The sequence below is a fragment of the Entelurus aequoreus genome, linkage group LG27, assembly GCF_033978785.1.
Source record: "Entelurus aequoreus isolate RoL-2023_Sb linkage group LG27, RoL_Eaeq_v1.1, whole genome shotgun sequence".
NCBI classification, from domain to species: domain Eukaryota; kingdom Metazoa; phylum Chordata; class Actinopteri; order Syngnathiformes; family Syngnathidae; genus Entelurus; species Entelurus aequoreus.
The window spans coordinates 16,725,083-16,747,591 of NC_084757.1; the positions used below are offsets into that span (position 1 = coordinate 16,725,083).

General features: G+C 39.3%; 2 protein-coding genes across 2 annotated transcripts in view; both read right to left on the bottom strand.

Annotated features, from left to right (window-relative positions):
• The window catches only part of LOC133644288 (zinc finger protein 37-like), an 18,052-nt gene extending 11,999 nt beyond the window's left edge, over positions 1-6,053 (bottom strand). The window contains exons 1-2 of the mRNA XM_062038659.1: positions 5,574-6,053; positions 2,234-2,356 (exon numbers count right to left, since the gene is read on the bottom strand). Coding sequence (XP_061894643.1) covers positions 2,234-2,356; positions 5,574-5,868 — 418 coding nt within the window. The 5' untranslated portion in view covers positions 5,869-6,053. The remainder of the gene's footprint in view (positions 1-2,233; positions 2,357-5,573) is intronic.
• A 2,836-nt stretch (positions 6,054-8,889) lies between these two features.
• LOC133644215 (zinc finger protein 583-like) lies at positions 8,890-20,749 on the bottom strand. The gene is made up of 2 exons (XM_062038558.1): positions 20,292-20,749; positions 8,890-10,160 (listed from the first exon to the last, which is right to left on the bottom strand). Exons 1-2 carry the CDS (start codon positions 20,482-20,484, stop codon positions 9,139-9,141), a joined length of 1,215 nt encoding a protein of 404 aa, XP_061894542.1. The 5' UTR covers positions 20,485-20,749; the 3' UTR covers positions 8,890-9,138.
• Positions 20,750-22,509: the final 1,760 nt, after the last annotated feature.

Below are 22,509 nucleotides of genomic sequence, written 5' to 3' on the forward strand. Positions count from 1 at the left end.
TTTTAAGAATGTAAGTATTTTTTTATGAAATCACAATTTTGCTGTCTACCAGTCAGAATGTTGAGTACAATTCTATCCATACATAGCTTTCATTCAACAATAATAATATCAAAATGCATTGCCATTCAAAAAAATCATTAGGTTAGAAAAGACAAAAATCAAGAAATATCATTGAGAAGAGGACAAAAACAATAACACCCAGATGAGAAGCACCACATGAAATATGAAATAAACATGCTGTGTTTTTTTATTGTACATTTAGCGTGATCACAATTTGTGTGTTTGACCGAGGGGTGGGCAAACTTTTTGTCTTAGGGGCCACATCAGCTTTTGAAATTTGACAGATATCTTATCTGTTGAGAGTAGAGTAACTTCCCAAATATGGGCTATACATCTTTTTTCCCCAATATCCTATCAGGACCTCAAAGAAACACCAGAAATGGTATTACAAGGTTAACACTTACATTTTCTTTCAGTGGGAGCAGTGTTGTTGACCCTTTCTTTGCCAATGTGTCGAAGTCTAGTATCAGTTTTGTTGTGACAATTCTCAAAACAGATCTTTGCTTAATTTTTTTCCGATATTTAGCGAGCCGGATTAAAAAGACCAACGGGCCGGATGTGGCCCCCGGGGCCGTAGTTTGCCCATCCCTGGTAAAGACCCTTACAGCTTCCTTTTTTTAAAACCATTATTTATCCAGTAAAGTCCCATTTAGATTACAATTCACTGTTCGAAGACGGCCGGCTACAAACCTTCATACACCAGTGTGGTTCCTTCTACCGTATTTTTTGGACTATAAGTCGCAGTGTTTTTCATAGTTTGGCCGGGGGTGCGACTTATACTCAGGAGCAACTTATGTGTGAAATTATTAACACATTACTGTAAAATATCAAATAATATTATTTAGCTCATTCACGTAAGAGACTAGACGTTTAAGATTTCATGGGATTTAGCGATTAGGAGTGACAGATTGTTTGGTAAACGTATAGCATGTTCTATATGTTACAATTATTTGAATGACTCTTACCATAATATGTTACGTTAACATACCAGGCACTTTCTCAGTTGGTTATTCATGCGTCATATAACGTACACTTATACAGCCTGTTGTTCACTATTCTTTATTTATTTTAAATTGCCTTTCAAATGTCTATTCTTGGTGTTGGGTTTTATCAAATACATTTCCCCCAAAAATGCGGCTTATACTCCAGTGCGACTTATATATGTTTTTTTCCTTCTCTATTATGCATTTTCGGCCGGTGCGACTTATACTCCGGAGCGACTTATAGTCCGAAAAATACGGTACTTACGATGTAAACAATTCAGTCACATTAAATCAATATCCATTACTTTCCACGTTCGTTACTAGCTCAGGAATTGGCATGCACGTTGCGCCACCTATTTACCTGTTTTTCTTCTTTGTTACGATTCTGAGAAGCCAGAATTGAAATTAAAATCTGATTAACTGTCCAGCCTTGCACTTGTGTCTACTGACCTGATACCTATACGTGAACTTTGCATTACATGTAATGCAACTGTACGGTTTCTCCCCAGTGTGCGTTCTCATGTGCACTATGACCGAAGCCTTACAGTTGAATCTATTAGGGCAAAGTGAGCAGGTAAATGGCTTCTCCTCCATGTGTGATATCATGTGTTTGGTCATATAATTTTTTCTGGAGAAACTCTTGCCGCAAACAGAGCAAGAAAAAGGTTTCTCATCAGTGTGTATTCTCGTGTGTAGCACCATATCTCTTTTGCACCGGAATTTTCGAGCACAAACTGAACAGGAAAAGGGAACCTCCCCTGTATGTATCATCATGTGTAACTTCAGGGGACTCTTTGAAGAGAATCTTTTAGCACAAACTGAGCAAGCAAAAGGTTTCTCTCCAGTGTGTGATCTCATGTGTATTATAAAATGACATTTCTGTGTACATATTTTCCCACATTCAGAGCAGTCATAGCGCTTGTTGTTAGTATTATGTCTTGCATCATTTTTACAGTTCTTATTACTCTTTAAAGGTTTTGTGGTGTCACCTTGATCACTATCAGAAGAGTCCGACATGCCGTCTATATCTGACAGTGGAGCAAAGATGTCGTCTGGTTCCGAGTCTATATCTTCACAATACTCTCCATCAGCTTTTGTTATGTGTCGAGTTTGAAGCTCTGCCCCTCTGTTCTCCTCACATTGACTGGGATGAAGCTGTGAGGACTGAGCTTTATTATCATTAGCCTCACCTGACCCTCGAGGAGGCTCCCACCATTCCTCTTCGTCCTCTTTAAAGTGGCGGGGCTCCGACTCCTTTTGCCCCACACTGGAGTTCAACTCTTGCTTCTCAGATGGAATCTCTTCTTGACTCTCTGCTGACACATAGAACACAAATGAGGTGTGTCTGTATTTACGTTTGCCGTTCCAACATTTCACAGGTTTGTGAGGTAAGCCTAATCAAACATACGTATAAATACAAATGTAGATATTGAGTGATAAATCATAGCAAAAGTTATTTAAACATTAATAGTATATGTCAGTAAACAGCTGGACAAGGCTTTAAGTAGTTTTTTAACATTATTTTTTAGGAAGTGTCGTACCACTTGCAACATAATGTTTAATGCAGCGCTAATGTTGTATTTATTTATTTATTTACAGACATCATTTATATTACATTACTGTTTCTTTTGTTAATATTAGTCCGTTCTGCAAAAAGGTAATCCTAGAAGCGTAGAGTTTTTGGATAGGGGACCCACAGTTAAAATATACACCACCATATAATATACAGTACGATTAATTTCAAAATCTACCCACCCACTAGCCGTTTACAATTTCATACCAAACTACCAACAGGTTTACATTTACAGAGAAGCAAGCTTTTAATCCACCAAATCAGTCTCGATAACTCAGTATTCAAATTTGATTAAAAGACTGCATCTTGAAGATTCGCTATAATCATATCATACATAGAGGGGTCAAGACCAAAATTATGTGAAATCCTCAGCCATGAGGGGTGCGCTAAATATACTAAGAATAACGTAGCAATAAATTTCGCTTAAAGCACTTTTTAAATATGTTAAAAAAATGTGATTTTTTTTTTATAGAGCTATTAATCACATTCCAGATCACTGGGCCTCTTCAGGCTATACTAAAGCTTGTACATTTTAGATGACAATTTTTTTCTCTTAATAAAGGTTTACTTCTGGTGTTATGTCTATGAGAAGGAGTGGTCTCTGGAATGAGGTGGCAGAGTCTATAATTTAATCCGTATGCTACATTCTACATAATACAAGCACTGTTGAATCTGTTACACTCAGTAAGCTTCGGGAGCGTGTACCCATAAAAAGAGAGGATTTAAGTTTGCCCATGATATAACATGTATGGCTTTCTTCTGTTGTGACTAATTTAGCACCAAGCAACATCAGGGGATTTGCATCTAATTCTGCAAATCAGAGGAGCGTCAACATTTGCATTTCAAAATATGAGAAATGTCCTGGGAAATATTTTAATAATATGGGATTTCTCTTCATCACAATAACTCACCATCGACTCTCTTTTTTTAGCACTTTATAGAGTCAATACATTGTAAGGTTTCCTTGTGAGGAACTCTGAAATATTGCGAACATCTAAATAAAATCAATTCTAGGCTCCTTCAAGTTGATTATAGTCGAGACATTTTTCAAGCTGGATGACATAATTTCTTCCTAATGTTACAGAAAGTATGATAATTCTGCTTCTTCTTCTTTACTTATTTAATAACTCTCCTATTTCTCAAGATATTTACACTAAAGTTTGGATTTTTGGCAGATATATTTTTTCCGTCATCTTAATAATGTCCATCCATCCCGGTCGCGTTATTTGATTAAATAAATTAAATTAATTTAATTAAATGTATATGCATATACCAAACTACCAACAGGTTTACATTTACAGAGAAGGAAATATGTGTTTGAGTATATACAGTACAGGCCAAAGGTTTGGACACACCTTCTCATTCAATGTGTTTTCTTTATTTTCATGACTATTTATATTGTAGATCAGGGGTCCCCAAACTTTTTGACACGGGGGCAGCATTGGGTTAAAACAATTTGGCCGGGGGCCGGGCTGTGTATATATATATATATATATATATATATATATATATATATATATATATATATATATATATATATATATATATATATATATATATAATATTCCTCGCGCACTAATTGACTGAAAAAGCCCGCACTTGCCACGCACTCGGGGTGATGTCCCGTTATCGATGGGAAAAAAACTAATAATAATTTAAAAAAGTATATGTATTTTTTTAAAACTTGGGACTTCCCGCGGGCCGTATTTTGAACGCTGGCGGGCTGGATCCGGCCCACGGGCCGTAGTTTGGGCACCCCTGTTGTAGATTGTCACTGAAGGCATCAAAACTATGAATGAACACATGTGGAGTTACATCCATCCACCCATTTTCTTCCACTTGTCCCTTTCGGGGTCGCGGAGGGTGCTGGAGCCTATCTCAGCTGCATTCGGGTGGAAGGCGGACACCCTGGACTAGGGCTGCAACTAATGATTCATTTGATAATCGATTAATTTGTCGATTATTACTTCGATTAATCGATTAATAATCGGATAAAAGAGACAAACTACATTTCTATCCTTTCCAGTATTTTATTTTAAAAAACAGCATACTGGCACCATATTTATTTTGATTATTGTTTCTCAGTTGTTTGTATATGTTGCAGTTTATAAAAAAAATAAATGTTTGCCTCTGCGCATGCGCATAGCATAGATCCAACGAATCAAAGACTAAATTAATCGCCAACTATTTTTATAATCGATTTTAATCGACTAGTTGTTGCAGCCCTACCCTGGACAAGTCGCCACCTCATTACTAAACAAAAAAAATGTGAATTTACTAAAAAAAAGTGTTTTATTCTAATATCTTCAAAATAGCCACAGGTTAATTTCACCACACTTAGTGTGTGTGTGTGACTATCAGTGGCCTTGTGGTTAGAGCGTCTGCCCTGAGATCGGGAGGTTGTGAGTTCAAACCCCGGCCGAGTCATACCAAAGACTATAAAAATGGGACCCATTACCTCCCTGCTTGGCACTCAGCATCAAGGATTGGAATTGGGTTTTAAATCACCAAAATGATTCCCGGGTGCGGCCACCGCTGCTGCTCACTGCTGATGGGTCAAATGCAGAGGATAATCTCACCACACCTAGTGTGTGTGTGACAATCATTGGTACTTAAAAAAAACTCTCAGTGGTACTTTAATTTAAACTTTTATCAATAATGGATAATCTGGCCCCGATACATTTTTGAACATCAAAAAATCCAAGCTGTCATAATATTCGGCCTATCACAATGGTTCAAGTACCACTGGAAACCCTTTTTTTGCATTTGACATTTTTTGTCATGTACCTATTGAGGGGGTTCGCGTATACCTGTGTATATACAGTATGTACATGAACGGGCCGGTCTGAACCAAAACGTCCAGAACCGAATTTCTGTCCCAATCCGCCCATGTGTAATAGAAGTTTGTAACGATTTTAGCTCGGTGTAGATGCTAACCACTCGCATCTTGCCTTTACCTGCGTAATACTCTCGCAGTATCTTTAACGCCCTCCTCCCGTCGTCCTCTGCTTCGATCATAATCAACGACAGGCTTTTGTCGTCCAAAACCTGGATCAACTCGGCGTAGACGTCCTCATTTTTCTGGACGTCGTCTTTATTGTCTTGCGGCTCACTGAGCAGCGTGGCTTTGAGGCCTAGCTGACCCAAGTGCTCCACAAACTTTGTCTCCCACGACAAGTAATTCTTCTCATCTCCATCGAAGCATAATCTTTTCCCGCGACGTCCAACATTCCTTCTCGGTGGTTGTGTCATCTTAAAGGGGTGGAATAACCGTGTAAGAATGTTATTCGGGAATAATAAAATAACCGGTAGACGGTGTTAATTCTAAACCGGAAATCAACTGTTTTATTTCCGCACATGCGTAGTAGAACATTATCGGTCTAATTTTACACGGCGCTGTCACGCCAACTTTCTTCCCTCTAAAAACCCCCTCCCCATTTACTTACGGGGCTGCGTCCAATAAAATCACAAAGTTGCCGGGGGTCCTTAACCGGCACGCGACTGTCCTGTTTCGCGCCTGTACAAAATAAAAACAATAATCGATTTCTTCAGATTCCAGCAGCTGTCAAAGACTAAGTATCCTTCCAGCGACGGGCAGTCAAAGCCGAAGTGCTATCGATCGCTGTCAATGACGTAAAAGGAAACATGACCACGGAAGTAAATGGGGGAGGGAAGGTTTTTGTAGAGGGAAGAAATTTGGCGTGACAGCCCCAAACAGAGGGGCTTATTTATTTATTTATTTTATGTTATTGTGGATTTTTTTCCCAACACGGTCCATAAGCTGGTGGTTGTGTCATCTTAAAGGGGTGGAATAACCGTGTAAGAATGTTCTTAGGGAAGAACAAAATAACCGGTAGACATCAATGTTAACTATAAACCTGAACTCAACTGTTTTATTTCCGCACATGCGTAATAGAACATTATGTAGTCCTTTAAGTGTAATTGTACACGGCCCCAAACAAAGGCGCTTATTTATTTATGTATTTTATATTCTTGTAGATATTTTTTTTCGAACACTTTACTTATTTTTGGCCACTTTATTTTATTTTAATTTTATTTACTTGCTGTACATATCCTACCAAGTCAGACCTACACTGTTCCAATATCCATTTCTCTGTTCTCAATTGTTTATGACTGATGATAACAACCAAACCTACCCCCCCCCCCCTCCACACCCGGATTGCAAATAATGTAAATATTTCAATGTGATTATCTTGTGTGATGACTGTATTATGATGATAGTATATATCTGATAGTATATATCTGTATCATGAATCAATTTAAGTGGACCCCGACTTAAACAAGTTGAAAAACTTGTTCGGGTGTTACCATTTAGTGGTAAATTGTACGAAATATGTACTTCACTGTGCAACCTACTAATAAAAGTCTCAATCAATCAATCAATCACTCAATCAATGTTGTTACATTGTTACAATGTCCATTTCTCAGATGATATACCGTATATTACCAAATATAAACGCCCTTGGGCAAATAACCGCCCATGTCCTAATAGCCGCCCAGGGTCTGACCCCATTTTGTGAATTAACCGCCTCTTCCTAATAACCGCCTATGTCCAAATAGCCGCCCATGGGCTGTTATTTGCATAATTTAGACTCAAATCATATTGATTTCATTAAACCCAATTTATAAGCTAAAAGGAAAAGCAAAGGTGCAGTATTTCTGGTAATTACGGTAACAGCAGACGCGTGGAGTCCAGAGAGTTACATGACAATCAAAGGCTTAACGAAATCTGTGCCGTGATGGCTTACGTTACGTGGGGATTCTGGGTAATCAACATATTGCAATGGGTCACCGCATATAGCGTAACACACACTCAACGACAACAACAAACCTACGAGGAAAAGTTTCAACATGGCAAGCAACAGTAGCAGTGAGTTGAATGAACAGGATACCGGTACACCACAACTGATGGACGGCAATACTTTAAGGGAGAAGAAGAACAGAAAGTTTGACTTAAAGTTCAAGCTAGCGGTTGTGAAGTATGCGGAGCAGAATTCTGGTTTGGCAGCGGCCAGGCAGTTTAACGTTGACCCAAAACGTGTACGAGTATGGAAACAAAAAAAGGGAGAACTACTATCTCAGTCGGCAATCGATGGAAAACGGGCTCGCTTATCTGGTGGAGGTAGGAAGAAAGTGAGCGACGAGCTTGATGCTAATTTGTGTCAGTGGATACATCACGTTCGTGGACTGAACCACTGTGTGTCCCGCAAAATGATCCGCATTAAGGCCAAGGAGTTGTATGCCACCGCGAGTGACACGAGAGACACCGGGGTGGTGTTTGGTGCAACGAGTGGCTGGCTTAATCGATTCCTGCGTCGGAACAACTTTACCCTCAGGAGGAGAACAACTGTTGCACAGAAGGACGCTCCTGGGTTTTATACTTGAGTACTTGGTACAATAATTTAATTTTTCCCGGTAGGCTGCTTTATTTAAAAAGTTTATTTATTTTTAGTATTGGTATTCTATTTGACAATTGTTGCACTACTGCCATGTTGAGGCCTTGTTGATCTCTTGTCTTTTAAATAAACATTGATTGATTGATTGATTTTGATAGCCTACCTCATGTTGATCTCTTGTTTTTTTGTTTGTATGTTTACAATAGCTTTTACATTTAAAGTTTTTTGTACAAAAAAAAAATACTGGACAGTAACCACTGTAACCAAATAATGGCCTGGTACAGGCTGGTGAAAAAATAAATAAAAGCCTTGTTCAAATAACCGCCTGCTTCTTTTAAACGCCTGTCTCCAAAATTGATTTTGTGAAATAAACGCCCGGGCTACTATTTGGTAATATACGGTAATTGTTGATGACTGAAGTGCCGGTAGAAACCAAACCTACCTCAGTAGAAGCATTTAAGTCCCATCTTAAAACTCATTTGTATACTCTAGCCTTTAAATAGACCCCCTTTTTAGACCAGTTGATCTGCTGTTTCTTTTCTTTTCTCCTCTGCCCTGCCCCCCTCTCCCTTGTGGAGGGGGAGTTACACTCAACATCCATTGCTTTCGGTCTCCCCTAGGGGAGGGGGGGGGGGTTACCCACATATGCGGTCCTCTCCAAGGTTTCTCATAGTCATTCACATCGACGTCCCACTGGGGTGAGTTTTTTCTTGCCCTTATGTGGGTTCTGTACCAAGGATGTCGTTGTGGCTTGTGCAGCCCTTTGAGACACTTGTGATTTAGGGCTATATAAATAAACATTGATTGATTGATTAACATTCCAATTGTTTAATGTGTACACACTTTTCATTGAATTATAAGACATACAAACAATGGAATGTATTGAAGAAAAAACAAGTGTGACTTTATTTTTATTTTTTTAAGTGAATAAACAGTTTATCCACGATGAGGAAATTAAAAAAAATAACTTCAATATTTAGTAATTGCTAAATACCATTTTAGAAGTAATTACATGAGGAAAAAACACAACACCACAAAATGAGAAACACCACCTAAAATCACAGTCACAGTTTGATTGTATTTAAGTCCCTGCAGACTTAAATACTTATTGTGTTTTGTTCCGCCACAAACTTTCATACACCAATGTGGGTGGCACTGGTAGCAAGGTGGGTAAAGTGTCTTGCCCAAGGACACATGTAAAGGGACTAGGACGGCAAAAGCTCGAGTCATACCAGGAACCCTCCAAATTATGGATGACCGCTCCAACACCTGAGCCACACTGCGCAGCAGCGTCCAAGTCTGCTGCACAGTTGTGTCTTTTGACCTGATACTTATATATGAACCTTTTATTGCATACGTTGCAACTGAACGGTTTCTCCCCAGTGTGAATTCTCATGTGTACCATCACAGCACCTTTACTCAAGTATCTATTAGGGCAAAATGGGCAAGTAAATTGAGTCTCTTGCATGTGTGATTTCATGTGATTGGTCATGCCATACTTACTGGTAAAACACTTCCTACAGACAGAGCAAGTATAGGGTTTCTCCCCAGTGTGTACAATCATGTGTTTTTTCAGGGCCTCCTTTGTAGAGAATCTTTTGGGACAAACTGAGCAAACAAAAGGTTTCTCTCCAGTATGTATTCTCATGTGTGCTGTAAAATGACCCTTCTGTCTAAATGATTTCCCACAGTCAGAACAATTATAGCGTTTTTTGTCAGCATGATGTCTCATATCATCTATTGAGTTGTTATTATTCTCCGACGGCTTACGAACGTTGTCACTGTGATCTCTCTCAGAAGAGTCTGACATGCCGTCTATATCTGACAGCGGAGCAAAGATCTTGTCTGGTTCTGAGTTGATATCTTCCCAATGCTCTCCATCAGCTGTGATGTGTTGAGTTAGAAGCTCCGCCCCTCTGTTGTTATCACTTTGACTGAGATGAAGCTGTAAGGACTGAGCTTCATCTTCATCATGAGCCTCCTCCAAACCTTGACGCTGCTCCCACAGTTCTTCCTCTTCCTCTTTAATGTGTGGGTGTTTTAACTCCTTTTGCCCCACACTGGAGCTCCACTCCTGCTGCTTGGAGGGAATCTCTTCTTGACTCTCTGCTGACACCTGCTGGACGTCTGCAGAACATAAAACACAAATGAGCTGTTATTGTATTTGAGATTACAGTATTTTAAAGTCACATGTGAGGTAGGCCAAATAAAGTTAATGTTTCAAAACTAGACAATGTATATAATTTATCCTTCATATTATGGAAGCATATTTTTGGGGTCTTTTAGATATATATTTTTTTTTAAACACAAAATTAAACACAAACGCACACACGCTGTCATTAACAATAATAACCCATACCATTGAGGATTGAGGCAAGTTAGATGCTTCATTGAGCGACCCCAGAGAGAGAGTTTTTCAAAGTGACGTGTCATCAGCTAACTGATAGCTGTTGTGATTGCCATTATCTTATCTTAGCTCAGCACCCAGATGTATGGTGTACTGCAAATGTCTAAAACATAATCTAACCTAAGAATGTTAGACTACACTTTAAAGTTAAACCGACTTTAAACGTACATGTAATACATTCATTTTCACACCTCCACTCCCAATGCGCCACACACACACACACACACACACACACACACAAACACACACACACACACACACACACACACACACACACACACACACACACACACACACACACACACACACACACACACACACACACACACACACACACACACACCCACACACCCACACACATAAAGTTGTGTGTGGGTGCGTGTTTGCACATTCTAAGAGAAAAGGCGAGCAACACTCTAAAAGCGTTTTTATTTTCTCCCTCAGCTTATAAACATGTAACTTATTTTATCACTTTGTCATGCTATACATATCGACTATTATTATAGTTATTAATCTAGTCTTCCTGTGGCTGACAATAGATCAAAAGAAACTGACACCTCCATGTCGCATCCCATCGCACACAGTGGAGTTTTACAAGCCTTTTGCTTGATAAGATCAAAGACAGCTTCGGTCTTCTCGCAGGGCGACCTGAACTCATGGGAACACAAGTTGTGTGATAACTTATATACAGAGGTGGGTAGTAACGCGCTACATTTACTCCGTTACATCTACTTGAGTAACTTTTGGGATAAATTGTACTTCTAAGAGTAGTTTTAATGCAACATACTTTTACATTTACTTGAGTATATTTATAGAGAAGAAACGCTACTTTTACTCCACTCCATTTATCTACATTCAGCTCGCTACTCGCTACTGATTTTTATCGATCTGTTAATGCACGCTTTGTTTGTTTTGGTTTGTCAGACAGACCTTCAAAGTAGGATCTATCGCATGCCTGCCTTTCACCAATCAAATACAGTCGTTTGACTCCGTTTCACCAATCAAACAGACCCAGGCGGTCACATGATTAACTGCACATAAAGTTTCAGCGGCAAACAACAACAAGCTTAAGGTTACATGAACTCAACGTCAAATTTGAGGAAGCACATCGCGGTAAGTAACGTTAGTAGATATTTTGGCTGTCACCGTAGGCTGATGTTAGCTTCCCTGCTATGAATCACTGTCAAATGTACATCGTGTGGGGACATTTATTAACGCACTGCAGCCTCATAGACAGACAGAGACACACACACAAACACGCACAGTCGCACACATACACACACACGCATGCATAGAAACACCAATCAAAAGTGCACAGTGTGATCCCAGGTGCAGCCCACACCTATCAGTTTATGGTTTGCGTAAAGGCTAACTTGTTATTTTCCTTTGTAATCTCTGCCTACTGAGCCTGTGGTGCTGTTAAGTTATTGTGGCTCAATTTGCCTTAATTTTTTTTATGTTAATGTATTATTATTTAATATATATTTTAGTTTTAGTTGCTTAAGAGATATTCCTGGCTCTGAATTTGCTCACTGCTATTTTTATGTTTCTGTGCATTATTTGTTGCCGTCATCATTAAACGAACAGGTTACTCATCAGTTACTCAGTACTTGAGTAGTTTTTTCACAACATACTTTTTACTTTTACTCAAGTAAATATTTGGGTGACTACTTACTTTTACTTGAGTAATAAATCTCTAAAGTAACAGTACTCTTACTTGAGTAAAATTTCTGGCCACTCTACCCACCTCTGCTTATATACAATTATTCTTATTTCCCACTTACCCGGGTGAATAATGTTCCCCCTGTGTTTCCACCAAACACTACCCGGGTATATTTAGTTATTCGGGAACCTTTAGAAGTTCCTCCTGAGGTTGGACTTGTCCAAGCAACTAAGGAACCTTTTCGGGGGCAGGCTGTGCTGTCGAACGCTGATTGGTCGAACACAGTTGTGGCGTTCCTAAAACGTATTTATCAAACACACAACCGCCATTACGAAGTATGGGAGGATGACTTATTTATTTCTTATTTCTTGTGTATTTCTATAACAACGAACTTGACAACGAAGGAAAAAAGGACAAAAGGAAATGCAGGAACTTTGGTGGAGCATCTGTGTGCTGTGTTTTTACTCTTTAAACTATATGCAGTTTATTGTTGTTTATTAGTTTTTACAAACTTTATTTCGATACGCGAAGCTACGAGAAGTGGGTGGACTCTTTTAGTCGTATTTACAGAGGAGTGTGAAGCCGGACTCGAAGCTGCGGCCTCAGCTGATTACTACTCTGACTTTGTTAAATAAATGTGGAAATAAAGGAGGCAGCACACAAGTGGAATAACATCAAATATTAACTATTTACTTTATTACATGTATTTGTGTAATTATTAGCATCAACTCGAGGAAACAGAATGCTAATTGCTTTCAAGCTAGCACTAAAACCCATGTGTTCATGTTGTCTGCGTGAGATAAACACTGACATTTATAATTTATATAGTTATATACAGCTGAATGGACTAAAAATGAATCGTCTGACCCTCATGAATTCATAATTTACTGAGAGGACGACTTTCTGACTGTTCGACATTGCGGACAAAAGCCTGACTTTTTATGAATAATTTGGTCCACTTTATCTTTTAACTTATATCGTTTTGTATACAAACCCCAAAACCAGTGAAGTTGGCACGTTGTGTAAATGGTACATAAAAACATAATACGAAGATTTGCAAATCCTTTTCAACCTATATGCAATTGAATAGACTGCAAAGACAAGATACTTAATGTTCGAACTGGAAAACTTTTTTGCAAATACTAGCTCATTTGGAATTTGATGCCTGCAACATGTTTCAAAAAAGCTGGCACTTGTGGCAAAACAACTGAGAAAGTCGAGGAATGCTCATCAAACACTTATTTGGAACATCCCACAGGTGAACAGGCTAATTGGGAACAGGTAGGTGCCATGATTGGGTATAAAAGCATCTTCCATAAACAGGAAAATAACCATCCGGATTGTTCTAGGCACAAAGTTCAAAAGCCAGCATCTGTGATGGTATGGGGGTGTATTAGTGCCCAAGGCATGGGGAACTTACACATCTGTGAAGGCACCATTAAAGCTGAAAGGTACATACAGGTTTTGGATATATTGCCATCCAAGCAACATTATCATGGACGCCCCTGCTTATTTCAGCAAGACAATGCCATGCTACGTGTTACAACACCGTGGCTTCATAGTAAAAGAGTGCTGGTACTAGACTGGCCTGCCTTTAGACCTGTCTCCCATTGAAAATGTGTGGCGCATTATGAAGCCTAAAATACCACAACGGAGACTGTTGAACAACTTAAGCTGTACATCAAGCAAGAAAGGGAAATAATTCCACGGCGTGGCGAAGTTGGTAGAGTGGCCGTGCCAGCAATCGGAGGGTTGCTGGCTACTGGGGTTCAATCCCCACCTTCTACCATCCTAGTCACGTCCGTTGTGTCCTTGGGCAAGACACTTCACCCTTGCTCCTGATGAGTGCTGGTTAGCGCCTTGCATGGCAGCTCCCGCCATCAGTGTGTGAATGGGTGAATGTGGAAATACTGTCAAAGCGCTTTGAGTACCTTGAAGGTAGAAAAGCGCTATACAAGTATAACCCATTTATCATTTACCTACAAAGCTTCAAAAATTGGTCTCCTCAGTTCCCAAATGTTTACTGAGTGTTGTTAAAAGGAAAAGCCATGTAACACAGTGGTAAAAATTCCGCTGTGCCAACTTGTTTGCAATGTGTTGCTGCCATTAAATTATACGTCAACGATTACTTGCACAAAAAAAAAAAAAGTTTCTCAGTTCGAACATTAAACATCTTGTGTTTGCAGTCTATCTAATTGAATATAAGTTGAAAGGGATTTGCAAATCATTGTATTCTGTTTTTATTTACAAGTTATACATTGTGCCAACTTCACTGGTTTTGGGGTTTGTATAATTGATTTGTATTTCAATTACTTACTTTTTAGTGAAAGAACTGTGACCTAATATTGTCTGTTTATTTACATGGTAAACCACTTCTCCATACGTCATCGACCTGATTTGCAGAGGTGTGGACTCGAGTCACATGACTTGGACTCGAGTCAGACTCGAGTCATGAATTTGATGACTTTGGACTCGACTTGACAAAATGTAAAGAAACTTGCAACTCGACTTAGACTTTAACATCAATGACTTGTGACTTCACTTGGACTTGAGCCTTTTGACTTGACATGACTTGCTACTTTCCCCAAAACCCAAAGATTAAAAAGTTATTTGGGAGCGCGCCGCTCCGTATTTTTCCTTTTCTTCGTCTGTGTCTATCAGCGTGTTGTTCCTGTCAGCTGGTGTGCGCTCAGTACAACAGCCAATCAAATTAGATCTACGCTATTTTCATCCCACAGCTCTCATCCAATCAAATTGCAGGACAACCAATGAAGAAGAATTGTCAAACAATGCGGCAGTGAGAAACAATTATGCCAAAGTTAATTTCGTTCGGGTATTAAAACTACGACTCGGTCAACAAAAAACGAATAGCCCTATGCAAATCATGCAGTTGGAATATTATAGACGGAGACGTAACAACTTCCAATTTCGTTCGACATTTGAAGATGCACAAAGAAGGGTAAGTTTTGAATGTAAGCTAACGTTTATTGGCTAAGTAACGTGACTTTTATTTGCTGTGTAGTTAAATCAGTGAGGCTGTAAACTCACTGCTAACGTTATAACCATAGACATCTTATAAGGGTACGCAGCATCGCGCGCTACTGCCTACAGGCGCAGACGAGACGCGGGGCCGCCATCTTGGAGTGGTGATCCGCTCCACTAGTGCAATTCATTTGGCAGGAGCAATGAACTGTCAGCGCATTTAATTCATTTTACCTCACTGAATACCACTGATTTTCACGCGCTTTTTTGTTATATGTGTAGCTATGATAAAGGACACATGTTTTGGCGTGTTTTATTATTCATAGTTTGCTTAACAGTAATATAATGTTCTTATACGCTATAAGTGACCAGACGTCCGAGATCAAAACTGGGAATATAATCCCAGAGAAAGGGGAAAAAAACGGTCAGCTATTTTTAAATTGAAGAAATAATATGATTAGGTTATATATACATGCGTATATCCTACATAAACAATGTATGAATACATTAGATATCTATATATCTTATAGACTGTATCTCTGTTGCTGCAGCAGCAGAGTTTATTGTCTTGACACTTTGTATTGATATTTTGTATTACATTCTTCCCTTAAATGATCATGTTTACAGTCATTGTTTTATATGTATTTTTTATGTATGTCGCTTTGGATAAAAGCGTCTGCCAAATACTTCAACATAAACATATATAAACACCTGTAAGTCTTTATATCAGCTAAAACCACCAATCTGTTTCACTGGATTCAGAATAAAACCAAATTCTGTCTTACCCAACAATGTTAGTATTTGAATATTGTTACTTGAAGACTTATTCCTGGTTACAATTATACTGTTAAGAAAGTATTGTCTTATATTTTGCCTAAAATGAGAATGCATTATAATCAGTGGCGGCTGGTGAATTTTGTTTTAGGTGGGGCTGAAAGTTTGTAAACCAAACCCATGTAGGGGGGTCATCCTCCCCCAGAAGATTTCTTTGTGATTTTCACATACAAATATTAAAGATCTTTGCTCCTTCTCAACTCTGTGGTAATATTATTTTCATAAAATACAACCAATAGTACATTAATGTTAAATCTTACTTGTGAAAAGTAATCACCCGATTTCTATTTTCAACAGTCCGCTCATTTGAGTTGGAAAACGCTGAACACCATCTTTGTTTTCTACCTGTCAACTGTCAGTTTAGGCTGCTCGCCGGCTCCTCATCACCACTTCAAGATGGCGGCCAAATTGCTCGTGTCACAGCAGCCAATGCTGCGTCTACTTATAAGATGTCTATGGTTATAACGTCATTGCAAACACGGCAATATGTTGCGTCCACTGCAGTTCGCTACCTTATTCATACTTTTTGTCAAGTGATTTTTTTTAAGCAGGGTTGCATGAGGTACCTATACATAACGTTACGTTAGTCAATGTATCACACACAGTAACGTAACGTTAGACGGCGATCAGCAGCACCGCGTATTTTAGCCACCTACAAAAACACAAACATAGTCAAATAAAGGTCAGTTAAAATGTATACTATATTAAGAATATGTGAACGTATTGCATAGGGCCCTGACATCTAAAAAGTACAACTCTGTTCATTGTTTTGTTCATGTTTTTGTTATGTTTTTCATATGTACGCACACATCAACACACATACAGTATGAGATGAGATCAATGAGATAAGGTAAGAACAGGATAGAAACTGCTGTGGAACTACCGGTAGTTACAATGCAATGTGCCAAGGAAATACAATGTTAACACTTTTGTGCAAATAAGTACAGTTGCACTTGTTTTTTCAAATGTGTTTATTCTGTAAAGGAATGAGTTAAATGTTTAAAATGACTGGATAATAGTGCTATTATGAAGTGCAATGTCAGCACTATTTTTTTTCCTGCAATTTCAAATGCACTTGTTTTAATAAATAAATACAGCGTTTTAAAAGCATACACAATCTGTGTAAATATATTAGTCTGTGGTTAAAAGGACTTGAAAGGACTCGAAATTCAAAATGCAGGACTTGGCACTTGACTTGAGACTTTCCAGTCTTGACTTTGGACTTGACTCGGGACTTGCCTGTCTTGACTCGGGACTTGACTCGAGACTTGAGGGCAAAGACTTGAGACTTACTTGTGACTTGCAAAGCAATGACTTGGTCCCACCTCTGCTGATTTGTATAAACTACCCTGAACTGTGAAATGTGGTGGAAACACAAACCACACACTTACAGTATACAAGAACCAGAACTGTTGGTGAAAAAGGGCCTCAAAACGATAACTATGAAAACATTCCACCTCTCATTCAAGACTTAGATTTATCAGATCTAGTCTAGTAGCTGGTGCCAAAACCCAACTATTCATACTCCGACACAAGGTGGGCGTGGATGGTTCCACTCTTTTGTAGTGAAAAAACAACAACTGTTGAGATGCAAAAGCACAACATTTCTGTCAATGCGCTTTATAGTCATTAGAATGGAATTTCTCTTGTCAACATTGAGGTATTGTATGACAGAACGATCGCAGTGGAACGACCACTACCAGCCCAAAATCCATTGTTAGACTGCAATCACCCACGTTGTAAAAAAAAATGGCACAAAAGGAGCATCTGAGACCACAAAGTTTCTAACTTCTGTTATTTGTTGGAGGCTAAATTGTAGGACAAGTGTTCACAAAGTACAAAGAAGTAGAGTTATGATACACATCTTGAACCTTTTTAAAAAAAAATTGACAATGTGAGTCATCTTCTGGGCCAGGGGTCGCCAACCCAAAATGTTGAAAGAGCCACATTGGACCAAGTTGTTGTTATGAAGTATAACCATGACATCTCAAAAATCAACACAATAAGACTTATAAGTCTGCGATGAGGTGGCAACTTGTCCAGGGTGTACCCTGCCTTCCGCCCATGTGCAGCTGAGCACGCCCCCCCCCCCCCCCCCGCGCCCCTGAAAGGGACAAGCGTTAGAAAATGGATGGATGGATGGACTTATAAGTACTATAACCGATTAGCAGAATGAAGACCATATATGTGCCATGTGTTTTGGAGTTATTATTATCTTTAATCATAGTTCGTTATTGAAGTTGTTGAAAATGATAAACCACACATATATATTTTTTTTAATCAGCAAAATAGCATTTTTCCCCCAAATAAGAGTAGTATAGCCAACTGGAGACTGTTTATGCTTATTTCATGATAACAAAATGCAACATCTTAATTCAGTTAATTCAGTTAAATTCAACGTCTTAAAGGTTCATTTAAAATTTCATGGTAAGGTTGGCAACACTAAATTGGCCATAGTGTGTGAATGTGAGTGTGAATGTTGTCTGTGTTGGCCCTGTGATGAGGTGGCGACTTGTCCAGGGTGTACCCCGCCTTCCGCCCATGTGCAGCTGAGATAGGCTCCAGCACACCCCCCGCCCCCCCGAAAGGGACAAGCATTAGAAAATGGATGGATGGATTTATGAGTACTATAACAGATTAACAGAATGAAGACCATATATGTGCCATGTGTTTTGGAGTTATTATTATCTTTAATCATAGTTCGTTGTTGAAGTTGTTGAAAATGATAAACCACACATATATATATTTTTTTAATCAGCAAAATAGCATTTTTTCCCCAAATAAGAGTAGTATAGCCAACTGGAGACTGTTTATGCTTATTTCATGATAACAAAATGCAACATCTTAATTCAGTTAAATTCAACGTCTTAAAGGTTAATTTAAAACTTCATGGTAAGGTTGGCAACACTAAATTGGCCCTAGTGTGTGAATGTGAGTGTGAATGTTGTCTGTCTATCTGTGTTGGCCCTGTGATGAGGTGGTGACTTGTTCAGGGTGTACCCCGCCTTCCGCCCATGTGCAGCTGAGATAGGCTCCAGCACGCCCCCCGTGCCCCCGAAAGGGACAAGCGGTAGAAAATGGATGGATGGATGGACTTATAAGTACTATAACAGAATAGCAGAATGAAGACCATATATGTGCCATGTGTTTTGGAGTTATTATTATGTTTAATCATAGTTCGTTATTGAAGTTGTTGAAAATGATAAACCACACATATATATTTTTTTTAATCAGCAAAATAGTATTTTTTCCAAAAAAAGAGTAGTATAGCCAACTGGAGACCGTATATGCTTATTTCACGATAACAAAATGCAACATCTTAATTCAGTTAAATTCAATGTCTTAAAGGTTCATTTAAAATGTCATGGTAAGGTTGGCAACACTAAATTGGCCCTAGTGTGTGAATGTGAGTGTGAATGTTGTCTGTGTTGGCCCTGCGATGAGGTGGCGACTTGTCCAGGGTGTACCCCGCCTTCCGCCCATGTGCAGCTGAGATAGGCTCCAGCACACCCCCCGCGCCCCAAAAGGGACAAGCATTAGAAAATGGATGGATTTATGAGTACTATAACAGATTAACAGAATGAAGACCATATATGTGCCATGTGTTTTGGAGTTATTATTATCTTTAATCATAGTTCGTTATTGACGTTGTTGAAAATGATAAACCACACATATATATTTTTTTAAATCAGCAAAATAGTATTTTTTCCAAATAAGTAGTATAGCCAACTGGAGACTTATATGCTTCTTTCACGATAACAAAATGCAACATCTTAATTCAGTTCAATTCAACGTCTTTAAGGTTAATTTAAAATTTCATGGTAAGGTTGGCAACACTAAATTGACCCTAGTGTGTGAATGTGAGTGTGAATGTTGTCTGTGTTGGCCCTGTGATGAGGTGGCGACTTGTCCAGGGTGTACCCCGCCTTCCGCCCGATTGTAGCTGAGATAGGCTCCAGCGCCCCCCGCCACCCCAAAAGGGACAAGCGTTAGAAAATGGATGGATGGATAAATCAGCAAAATAGCATTTTTTTTCTCCAAATAAGAGTAGTATAGCCAACTGGAGACTGTTTATGCTTATTTCATGATAACAAAATGCAACATCTTCATTCAGTTAATTCAGTTCAATTCAACGTCTTAAAGGTTCATTTAAAATGTCATGGTAAGGTTGGCAACACTAAATTGGCCCTAGTGTGTGAATGTGAGTGTGAATGTTGTCTGTGTTGGCCCTGCGATGAGATGGCGACTTGTCCAGGGTGTACCCCGTCTTCCGCCCGATTGTAGTTGAGATAGACTCCAGCACCCCCCGCCACCCCGAAAGGGACAAGCGGTAGAAAATGGATGGATGGATGGTAAAAAGATGTAAACAAACCTGCTTTGTGTAGCACAACTTGAGGTTTGAAAACAGCATCCAGTAGTTCTTGTTGTCGGTATTTTTCCTCTTTCGTCCTGGAAAGTTCCTCCTCGTACTCTGCTATGGTTCTTTCAAACAGTCCAAATATTTCTTCCACGACAGAATGTAGTCGCTGCTCCATCAACATTCTCAGCTTTTTGACCTGACGCATTTTTTTTCTTTTACAAACAAAACCTGCGTGTTGCTAACGTCCGACTTTTCTTCTTCTTCGGTTTCTCGTTGCAGGTAACAAACGCGCAGACGTAAAGCTGATCTTAAACATTGAATTAAGATGACTTCTTCTTCGTGTTTGCTGCGTTTCGCCTTGATTGCAGAATGGTTCTTCTGTTCTAAATGTTTTGGTGCAGAGTTTCCAGATTTAAGTCTGTGGTGGGTGTGTCTTCTGGGGGTTGTGAGTTCCTTCCTTTGTTTGCATATCTTTAGGCCATCCCCCTCTGACTGGGGTCATGCTTCGGAAGAATTCGTCATATGTAGACTTTTCAGAGATATACAATGCAGACTGAGATAAGGGCAATTACCACCCAATCAGGATACCCCGATTTTGACGGTGGAATTAAATGATTGGTGTTAATTTACCATGAATTGATTAACGTGGAGCCCGACTTAAACAAGTTGAAAAACTTATTCGGGTGTTTTTTGATTGATTGAAACTTTTATTTGTAGATTGCACAGTACAGTACAGTACATATTCCGTACAATTGACCACTAAATGGTAACACCCGAATAGTATCATATAATATATCAGTATATATCATATACTGTACATATATTATGTAAATATTACATATATGGTATATTTTATATTGTTACTACAGTACATTTTTAGTCTACTTTATACCTGCATTGTCCTTTCAATCATTTACCATGAATTGATTACGTGGACCCCGACTTAAAGGCCTACTGAAATGATTTTTTAAATTTAAACGGGGATAGCAGATCCATTCTACGTGTCATACTTGATCATTTTGCGATATTGCCATATTTTTGCTGAAAGGATTTAGTATAGAACAACGTCAATAAAGTTCGCAACTTTTGGTCTCTGATAAAAAAAAAACCTTGCCCCTACCGGAAGTAGCGTGACGTTGTCAGTTGTTCACGCCCTCCTATTTTCCTATTGTTTTCAACGCAGCTAGAGCTATTTGGACCGAGAAAGCGACGATTACCCCATTAATTTGAGCGAGGATGAAAGATTTGTGGATGAGGAACGTTAGAGTGACGGACTAGAATGCAGTGAAATACATATTTTTTTTCGCTCTAACCGTAACTTAGGTACAAGCTGGCTCATTGGATTGCACACTCTCTCCTGTTTCTATTGTGGATCACGGATTTGTATTTTAAACCACCTCGGATACTATATCCTCTTGAAAATGAGAGTCGAGAACGCGAAATGGACATTCACAGTGCCTTTTATCTCCACAACAATACATCGACGAAGCTCTTTAGCATGAGACAGATGCTATCACCATCTGTCTCAAATGCAGATAGAAACAAAATAAATAAATCCCTGACTGGAAGGATAGACAGAAGATCAACAATACTATTAAACCATGTACATGTAACTACACGGTTAATAGATCTCAGCCTGGTAAAGCTTAACAATGCTGTTGCTAACGACGCTAAGGCTGACTTAGCAACCGGACCTCACAGAGCTATGATAAAAACATTAGCGCTCCACCTACGCCAGCCAGCCCTCATCTGCTCTGCTCATCAACACCCGTGCTCACCTGCGTTCCAGCGATCGATGGCGCGACGAAGGACTTCACCCGATCATCCGTGCGGTGGCCGGTGGGTGGCTAGCATCGGCTAGCGCGTCTGCTATCCAAGTGAGTAATGATAATGATAAATGGGTTATACTTGTATAGCGCTTTTCTACCTTCAAGGTACTCAAAGCGCTTTGACAGTATTTCCACATTCACCCATTCACACACACATTCACACACTGACGGCGGGAGCTGCCATGCAAGGCGCTAACCAGCAGCCATCAGGGGAAAAGGGTGAAGTGTCGTCCTTGTTGTGTTGCTACAGCCAGCCGCTATACACCGATCCCACCTACAACGTTCTTCTTTGCAGCCTCCATTGTTCATTAAACAAATTGCAAAAGATTCACCAACACAGATGTCCAGAATACTTTGGAATTATGAAATGAAAACAGAGCTTTTTTGTATTGTATTCAATG